We start from the raw sequence: 10170 nt of genomic DNA, 5'->3' as shown, positions 1-10170 counted from the left end.
CATGTAATGCCACTTTCCCCTTGTAGCGGCTATATAAAATGAGTGACCTCATGCAGCTTCTGACAGCGAACAGAGCTGGTTGCCACCACAGCTTATGCATTCAGCTGATATCCAGGGGCAGCTTCATTCTAAGATGGAGCAACCCCTTTAAATTATAAAATTCAGGGAGGGGAGCTTATTGCACATGGATTTATACAGTTTCCATCTTGGATTGCAAAACCGGGTCTTAGGACCCCCATTTTCCAGATAGGTGAGGGTCCCAGAGGAGAATATGCCATAAATGTCTGTCTTCAGAACAGAATATGGAGGACATTTAATTTCGAAATGTTTTACAAGCGGCAGATTTCAACTTGTTCCAAAGGGGCAACTGTCAGAATTGTCCTGTTGAAAATGTCAAAGGACAGAAAGTTGTGTTTCAGGTGTGACAAAGAGCTCCACTTCTTCAGAGGAAATTGCATGTTACTACATGAGGTTTTCGCAACGGTTGACAGTTGCTATTTTTTTTAAATTTAAAATGCCTTATAAACTGTGCTATATGATGCATAGTGTGAATAGATTTGTAAAAACAATTATCAATTTTTAATATTTTTAGCAGATTTGCTGCAGCAGCAGAAAGGCAGAATGCTTATTTGGCCAACAGCTATTTCTCCCGACTCCACCATAAACATGTCAGCTCTGGCAAAGCCTTATCACTCACAGAAATGGAAGATTGGGCATGTTGAAATCTTACATCTGCCGTCGGGGGTCAGGCAGAGGGCCCCCATACACATTAGATTGATGGTCGATCCCGTCATAATCAGCAGGTTCGGACGACTTTTATCATGTGTATGGCCAGCTTAAGTCTCTTTCTACATTGGCATCATGTTCCGTTTTCACGGGATCTATGGCGGATATGATTAATCAGTTTTTTTATTGAATCCTAACATCCCATTAACATGACATGACAGAATGGAACTATGAGGTCAATGAGAAGAGAGACTAATAATCAGCGTCTCTGCAATAAAAAAAAATCAGAAAGATGGTTGGATCAAGGGCAAATTGACTTAAATACGTCCAGCTAAAGTCATGTAAAACCTCTTTAATGATGCACAATTTGTGATTTAGTTTTAGTGATGTTTTAAACACAGATGGCATAAACATGGCTGGCATAACCACAGATGTATATTAACACAAAGCTATTCATTATTAAAGTAGAAAGACTAGACAGAACACTTATGTGTTGTTTTTTCGAGCTGCCATCAATATTGCATGTTTTATGTCCATGGGTAGACGTCCAGTATTTATTATTCTGCTGCCAGGCTATACATTATAATATATTTCTATATCCATACTGGTGAAGAGTTTCAGTGAAATAATGTTTATAATAGAAAGTCAAAATTAAATCACCCAGGTACTGTGTTTTTGGTTTTTGTCTGAGGCATACGTCAGGAGTATTTCCCCACAATATACTTACTGAAGACTGCTACATATGCCACTGTATAGGGATTCAGTGGCATACATTGCCAATTGTCTCTCATTGAAAAAAACCTATACTACGTGGTATACGTTAATTTTTACTGTAGGCTTCTGTATAGGAAAGTGTGGCCGACTACTCTTTCCTTTGAAAAAAAAAAGGTATGCCTATGCATACAGGCCCGGCCTATGCCAAAAGAACAATTTTTTGGCATACGCCAGGTGGGTGAAGCGGGCATGGATATGTTCGGTGAATGGGAGCCTAACCGACGCCTATGCTGAACGCAGTAAACAACTATACATGAACAGGGCTTTTATCTATAAATGTTCCTCATTAAAGGGGTTGTCCAGGGAGGGGGCGGTATTTCATACTGATGACCTATCTACAGGATAGGTCATCAGCATATGGACGATGAGGGTCCGACACCCGGGACCCGCAGCGATCAGCTGTCCTGGCTGCCTCCACGCGCAGGAATCTATGCAGTGGTCGGTGCCGGAAGTCGATGGCTCTGGTCACAGTATAGCGATCGTGCTGCAACACTGCAGTTCTGCTCCTATTTTCAGTAAATAGGAGTAGAGCTGCAGTTACCCAGCACAGCCGCTATACACTGACTAGAGCCATCTGCCTCTGGCACCGACCACTGCATAACTTCCGGTGCCTGGAGGCAGCTGGAGCAGCTGATTGGTGCGGGGACCGTGTGTCGGACCCCCACCGGTAATTAGTATGAAAAACCGCCTGGGCAACCCCTTTATTGTTGTTTGATCTCAGTTGCATAGAAATGACAGCATTACATGCACCCAATAAATAAAGTCCAGAATCTGTAGTGCACAATTGGATTTTCAGGATTTGACAACTTTAGACTGCATCGAAGGTTGTAGCAGTTCTACCCCTCCTCTCCAATCAGCTGAGGAACTGCAATGATAATGCTTGGTCAATAAGTATATCAGTGGCGCCCATTTAAATCCTCTAGTGTCCTCCATTACTTATAGGGGTTTTCCACGTTCTGTCAGCTGATGACCTACCCACCGGATAGGTCATCAGTATATGATCGGTGCGTGTCCGACACCCGGATCCTGCATCGATCCGCCGCTCGGCTGCCTCTGGGCACCAGACAATATTGGCGGAAGAAGATAGCTCCGGTCAAAGAATAGTGGCCGAGCTGCAGTATTGCCAAACGGCCGCTATGCAGTGGTAAGAGCCATCTGCTTCCGGCTCCAACTACTGCATACCGGTCCAAACATCTGGTGCACGGAGACAGCCGGAGTGGCGGATCGGTGCGGGGTCTGGGTGTCGGACACACACCGATCATATACTGATGACCTATCCGGTGGATCTAGATGTGATGATTGAAAATACGGATGCTGAAAATAGTGCGACTGTTAGGGATCTGCCAGGTACTACGTCTAGGTATACTCCTGGGATTAATCAATCCACACCTGAGGCCAGACCTGTTAGACTGACACCGTCTCCCACCAACCAGGGTGGCAGGCTCAGGAGTGGGAGAGCCTATCGCGGCCTGGTCAGTCGGAGTTAGCTCCGCCCCCTGTCCTTTATTACCTGCCGTGTTCTCTTCCTCAGTGCTTGTAATTCTTCTGGATTCCTGGCCCCACTGCTGCTTGCTCCAGCCTGCTTCTGCCGTGCTTCTGCCTTGCTGCAGTTCCGCTTAACCTGCTTCGCTTTGCCTCTGGCTTGCTTCCTTCTCCATGCTCACGTTGGTATACTCCACTTCATCCTGGTCCTGACTATTCATTCACCGCTCCGTTTCCTCGCGGCGTTCCGTGGGCTACTGCCCCTTCCCTTGCGTGTTCCCTGTTTGTTCTCCCGTGCACTTAGATAGCGTAGGGACCGCCGCCCAGTTGTACCCCGTCGCCTAGGGCGGGTCGTTGCAAGTAGGCAGGGACAGGGCGGTGGGTAGATTAGGGCTCACTTTCCCTTCACCTCCTTCCTGCCATTACAGCGACGCATGCAAAGAAATGTTTTGCTTTAACACTTTCCACATGTCTATCTGGTTTCATTGAATGATTTAAGAGGTTTGATAAAGGTTTCATTGATTCTGTCAGTGGAAATGTTTTTATTTTAATAGGGACTTCAGCAGGTCCGTATCTATATCTTATCTTGTATGCAGGACAATATGCAGTTTTTACAAAACAAGCAAATAAACAAAAAATCCTGCAATAACCAATTGTCTTAGTCAAGATCAATACATTTTAAGAATATTGTTCTCTCCAGGCAGTCAGTCAGTTCCACTATAGAACCACGTAGGCAAATGGTTGTGTGGAACTATTAAAACTAATAAACACAGAATGTTGATCAACTATTATAGTAACTTTATTCCATATAATTACAAAAAAGTTATATCAGCCCGACGGAGGCCAAAAGGACACTCTTTTGGCCTCCGGCGGGGTAATTGAGCCCTATAGAAACAATTAGCGTGTCAAGCGGGCGCTTTTGCGACGAACACGCTAAATGTAGGGGCCAAAATGTGATGTGTACTAGGCCAAAGTTCCAAAACTCTGCAAATAAAATAATCATAATATAGAAAGGGACCTTCTGAAACATATCCTTAAACCAGTTAGCGACCACATCCCATAAATGTGTGGCACATGGTCCTGGACTTTAAACTTGTGCCAATGTAAATGTACAGTGTTGGCTTAAAGTCTTGGCTTTTGCAATAAAGCAGGAGGAGGTCTGATGCCCGGCTGTCTCTGAGGAGGGAGAGAAGAAATAAGTGGTTTATTATAACATCTGTCTTCTCTTTTACAGCGTGTATAACGCTCAATGAGCACTGTGTACTGTATACAGGCAGTGGCGCTGCATCTACTTGACCCAGCAATCACATGATGTTGCCAGATTCCCTCTGCATGGCACAGCTGCTTGATCTTGACATACCAGCTTTGCCTGTGACTAATAGTGACGGCGTCTGTGGAATTAGTGACTGTACCGTGGCCTACAGAGGTGGTAATGAACCCAAAATGTTGCTAACGGATTTTGCGTAGGGTTAAACTGGTTAGCGTAGTCTAAGAAATAGCTAGGTGTTCACCTTTTAACCTCCATACAGACATGTGGACTTGGCCACTAGTATCACTAAGTTGCTACCCTCAGAGTAGTCTCCGTTGGCAACGGCTGATGTGGACAGGCGAGGTACATTAACGGCAGGCAAGATAAGGGGTCCGGTATAGTGTAGGTCAGGGCAGGCAGAGGACGTTCACTCAGATTTGCAGAGTCAGAGGTCAGGGCAGGCAACAGGTAGCCAAGGTCAAGTTCAGGCAGGGTCAGTAACAGATAATCAAATACAAGTCCCAGAAGTATACCACTAGCAAGCTAGAGTATGGAACCTAATTGCTCGGACATGGAGGGACCTTTGTATACAGGGAAAACTAGTTGGAATCTTGGCATGGTGGCCCTTTCAGAGGAGAAGCCTCAGCGTGCTCGTGCGCTAGAAGCAGAGGCAGAAGAATGGAGAGGAGAAAAGGAGAGGCGCATGCTAGGTACAAGAAGACGGGAACCAGAACGTTTCTCAAACCATTCCTGAACGATTTTTGCAGTGTGGCAAGTGCATTATCCTGCTGAATGAGGCCACTGCTATTAGGGAATATCGCTGCCGTGAAAGGCTGTACTTGGTCTACAGCAATGTAAAATAAGTGATACACCCGGCCCATCACATGGTCACCTACTTCCATTGCTCCATGGTTCAGTTCTGATGCTCACTTGCCCATTTTAGGTGCTTTCGGCCCTGGACAGAGGTAAACATGGGAACTCTGACCTTTCTGTGACTACGCAGCAAGCTGTGATGCACTGTGTGTACTGACACCTTTCTATCACAGCCAGCAGTAACTTTTGTAGCAAGAAGTACTACAGTAGGTCTTCTATGAGATCAGACCCGCTAGCCTTCACTCCCCACGCACATCAATGAGCCTTGGGTGCCTATGACCCTGTCACCGGTTTACCTTCCTTGGACCACTTTTGGTAGGTACTAACCACTACATACCAGGAACACCTCACAAGATCTGCTGTTTTGGAGATGCTCTGACCCAGTCATCACACATTGGCCCTTGTTCTTACACCTGCCCATTTTTCCTGCTTCCAACACATCAACTGCAAGGACTGACTGTTCACTTGTTGCTTAATATATCCCACCCCTTGACAGGCGCCATTGTAACGAAGTAATCAATGTTATTTATTCACTTCTCCTGACAGTGGTTATAATGTTATGGTTGAACGGTGTAGAAATAATCGACATAAAAAGTTGATTTACTTTGTTAATACCTTGTATAATTTATTCTGTACTGATCCTGAGTTACATTGCATTCACAATTCTGCAGGCTTCAGAGTTGAAATCTCCCAGCATTCCTTGCTGGCTCATTGATTGCACAGAGCAGATCTAATCTGTCAAAGGGGCGTGTAGGATGACAAGCTTGCTGACTGTTTCCATTGACAACCAGTTGCTTTAGAAATGCAGCTCTAGGCTATAATAATATAGGCTGTATCTTTGCATCAGTACAAAATAATTATGAAGTTACTATGCTTTTTATTTAGATAATAAGTAATATGTAATTTGTAAATTGGGGATAAAAGGTAAACATACACTGTTACAATTGACAGTACTGATACATACTACTGACAGTATGAACAGGTTCAAAATTAATATAAATAAATACAAAGCCGGTCAGGAGATATGGTTTGCTAGTTGAGCGTTTAGTCGTCAGCATAACAGAATTCGTTTTCTCTACACTAGAGCCGGGACTCCGGATCCCGTGACGTCATCGCTCCAGCGCTCCACGTTTCCCCCGCGCCCCCAGCCGCCCTCCGCTGTCAGAGTGAGAAGGGCGGGGACTGTGTTTAGTAACGTCACTAACAGCGCGCCCACCCTCCCCCTCCTGCTGGCGCGCATGCGTGGTAAAAGATTGTGAGCCCGCAGGGAGGGGGGAAGTGAGTCACACGCAGCTTGTCGCACATACAGTGACTCGCTCGGGATTCGTGCTGACCGGATTGCTTCAGAGACAGCGGGGTGAGGCCGCGGCGTACAGAGTGAGGAGAGGCTCCGGAGGGGCCATTTCTCCTGTACTGCCCCCCTCCTCCTTCTTTGTTGTTATCCCAAGGGGTAACCCGGGGCCTCCACCTCTAATCCGTCCCTCCCCGAGTCCGCCCCCCCAGTGTCACCCGCAACATCCAGCCGACGATGCGTCGGCCTGAGCCCGGGGAGGATCAATGCGGCCCCCTTCCCTAGGATGTCATCCGAGGACAAGTACCTAGAGACCGCCTGTGAGCAGCCCGGGCCACCGGCCCCTGCCAGCCCAGCAGCCACGGACAAAAGACCCCGGGGCCGTCCCCGGAAAGATGGAGCCTCCCCACTTCAGAGAGTCCGCAAGAAGTAAGTGCTTGTCCGTGACTCCCAGTAGAGGAGGAGACAGGAGCTGCTGCCTGCACCGCTTCCTCTTTATTCCCCAGTCACCTGATGTTCTAGAGCAGCAGCTGTCATACACCACAACATGTACATGGCAGACACTGCCCCGCGCCTGTCACTGCTGCCCGGCGCCTGTCACTGCTGCCCGGCTTATGTGCCACCCTCATGTGCTCCATTCTCGTCTCACCACATCATGTATTGCAGCACTTTTCAAACTTTCTACTGCGCTCTGTGTCCATGGCGATAATGGATATATTACCCAATGTATTTTTGATTTGCTTCCTGGACCAAATATAATATTAGATGGGGAAATGTATTCATGGCAACCCCATTCTGTGTCTTATAGGGGCACTTGGACGTCATAGTGAGGGTGCCCCTGCTCTGAACCCCTGTCTATTAGCCAGAGCGGAGACTCTGGAGGACTTGGTGTGACTATGTATTACATGTAGTGATGTATAATGCAGATATTACTATTGCCCTACCTGCAGACTGCTGCACACTATGGGCACCCAGGGAGGTTATGGGGTCATGCAAGTTTGGGGGAGGGGCTGATTGTGTATCAAAAGCATTATCGCCACCATCGGAGATTGGTGCAGGGGAGATCAAGCATATAAATATAATTACCCTTCAGTGATACCTTATTAAGAAGTTACGAGACCCCTTTACCAGTTATGAGTTCTGATGTGTGTGTATCTGCTGTACAATGGACTTTCTGCCCCGCTGTCATACAATGCACAATGCCCAAAGAAGTGCACTCTAATTCTGTTGCATGGCACAATGCCCCGGGAAGTGCACTCTAATTCTGTCGCATGGCACAATGCCCCGGGAAGTGCACTCTAATTCTGTCGCATGGCACAATGCCCAAAGAAGTGCACTCTAATTCTGTCACATGACACGCTTTAGTGGGTGCATGAACTCCTCTTCTATGACACAATGTACAATATTCTCCAATCATGTGGAGCATGTCACATTTATGTAATCTAAACCCAGTATTGTGTGTATGTGCACCGGGTATGATGCCATGCACTCTGCTACCCATACCTTGTTTGTATACTATGTATGTGTGCACAGCTCCTATGCTGCATGTCTTACCACCCATACACTGCCACTGTGCCCCATTTCTGTCGCAGACTGCACGTCTCTTCCACAGCTTAGTCCATCATTCCCCTGTAACTATAATAAAGAATTCTAGAATGCCTTACCCATCCCTAAATTTAATTCCTTGAAGTAGAAATAGGGGTTTCCTGGTTGTGGAAATCTTTTTGGGGGTTCCCTCATGGTGATAAGGTTGGGAATCACTGGCTTTAGTATCGTATTGGCTTTTATGGTAGCACCCGCTCTACATAGGCTCTGCCCGGTGGGTAGAGGTTGGCGTCTGGGGCGTCATGTTTTCTGATTCTCGATCTACATCACATTTGCAGACGTCTGAACACGTTTTTATTCTCCCATACAATTCTATTACTCGGTATATATCTTACTACTGGGTCAGATAATAAATGTCCATGTTTCTGTACAAACCATAGTGACCTGTATGTTTTCCATGGTAATGATGTCCGGTGCCTCCCAGCGCAGTGTTTAGCTCCACTTCCAGGCCGGCTAACAGATATCTGACACTCAAACTTCCGGCTAATATAACACCCCATTCTCTGACTAAACACCTTGGTAATTTGTTAACACCGGTCCTCTGACCCCTGTGCTTATGCAGGCCGACTCGAACCCACTTAACAGTCACCCCATTGTACTAGCGCAGACTATTCTGTTTGCTTTTAACACTGATCTCCTTGTGCTAAGATCTGGCCGCTGAGACCCCCCTGATTCTGTAAGCTTCCCTTGTGCTCCGTCATCCTCCACTGCACTGCTATTGGAGACTCTGTGGATAGACCGTTCTAATAAAGCCATGCTATTAGCTGTATATACATCATTGCATGACAAACGGCACCGTATATTCTACCTGTAGTCACCTGTATGGGGTCTCTGGCCTATATCAACTCTCTTCTGTACACTGCCAGGATGCCCCTTGCTGTCTGAGTGCCGTTACTGGCTGCTATTAATCCATTAATAAAGCTGCATTTGGGCATGGAGAACTCAATACATGGGGTTTATTGCTTGGCACAATGCTCTGGTTGTGACAGATTATTCATGATGTGAGATAAATGTTGGTATTGTGATAAGTCAGCAATGCTTTGTAGGGGGTCTCATAAATGTGTTGAATATGTCTATACATCATAAACACTCATACTTGCTATTTCCGAAGCCTTATTGTACAATGGAAAGTTATAAGAATATTTTCTAATATACTTTTTGTATCAATTTCGGACCATTTTTAAGATCACTGTTTGTAGCCATTGAATGGGAACCTTTGATTGCTTGTAAGGGATGATCGGTTCTGGTCATGTGAAGATTATACAGGTGCATGACTTGCTACAGTACAGCCATCGGAGCTAGTGCACCTGAAGATGTGGTGGTTGTGGGTATAAATATGTCTGTGCAGGCTTTGAACCATTAGGGCATCTCCACATGTAGCGTAAATACTGTGGACTTTCCGCAACATATTTCTTTTTGGAAAATCTGCAGCGTAATACGGTAGCAGCAGAATGGATGAGAAATCCACCGAAAAAATCACTCAGAAATTGACCTGCGGTGCGTTAATTTAAACCGCATCATGTCAATTTTATGCTGTGAAGTCGCTGGTTTTCTGTTGCAGGCTTTCCCCATTGAATTCAATGGGGAGCTACATCCCAGCAACAAATAGATGTTGCGATTTTTGCAGCGGAAAACCTGCGATTCCGCCGGAAAAAATAAATTAAAAAAATAATTATATTTACCCAGATCTCTCTGCTTCTGCATCCGGCCTGGCCTCCGGGGATGACGTTTCATCCCATGTGAGTTCTGCAGTGGTCACATGGGGTGAAACATCATCCCGGGAGTCCAGGCTGCAGGACATCAGCGGAACGCGTCGCCTTGACTACGGATAAGTATATGTTTTTTTTTTCTGCAGTGGACATTCCACCTGAAACACTGCACCACAATTTGGTGTGGTTTTTCGCCAGAATTCACTGCGGGCTCCAGGGCAGATACGCTGTGTACTTCTATGCATCGTATCCGCGTGAACATAGATTATATAGAATCTGACGCAGCTTTCTCCAACTAAGTACTGCAAGTTTTCATGGAATGTAAGAATATGGTTTCTGAGGTTGAGTTTTGCAATGGTAGGGTTCATGCACCCGATCATATTATGGCTATGTACAGCCTCCTTAATATGGTGCTATCTAAGTCTATGGGGCCCTATTGCACTTGTGATTTGTCCCCGTGG

General features: G+C 46.1%; 1 protein-coding gene across 7 annotated transcripts in view; it reads left to right on the top strand.

Moving 5' to 3' along the window:
• The first annotated feature begins 6374 nt into the window (after window positions 1–6374).
• KMT2C (lysine methyltransferase 2C) overlaps window positions 6375–10170 on the top strand; it is a 219778-nt gene continuing 215982 nt past the window's right edge. For all 7 annotated transcript variants that reach the window (XM_075827356.1, XM_075827361.1, XM_075827357.1 and 4 more), the window contains exon 1: window positions 6375–6824. In XM_075827356.1, the coding sequence (XP_075683471.1) occupies window positions 6682–6824 (143 nt within the window). In that variant the 5' untranslated portion in view covers window positions 6375–6681. The remainder of the gene's footprint in view (window positions 6825–10170) is intronic.

This window comes from Rhinoderma darwinii, chromosome 5, assembly GCF_050947455.1.
Source record: "Rhinoderma darwinii isolate aRhiDar2 chromosome 5, aRhiDar2.hap1, whole genome shotgun sequence".
In the NCBI taxonomy this organism is placed as follows: Eukaryota; Metazoa; Chordata; class Amphibia; order Anura; family Rhinodermatidae; genus Rhinoderma; species Rhinoderma darwinii.
Note: the sequence above shows the minus strand (reverse complement) of the source record. Positions and strands in the feature narration are given on the sequence as shown.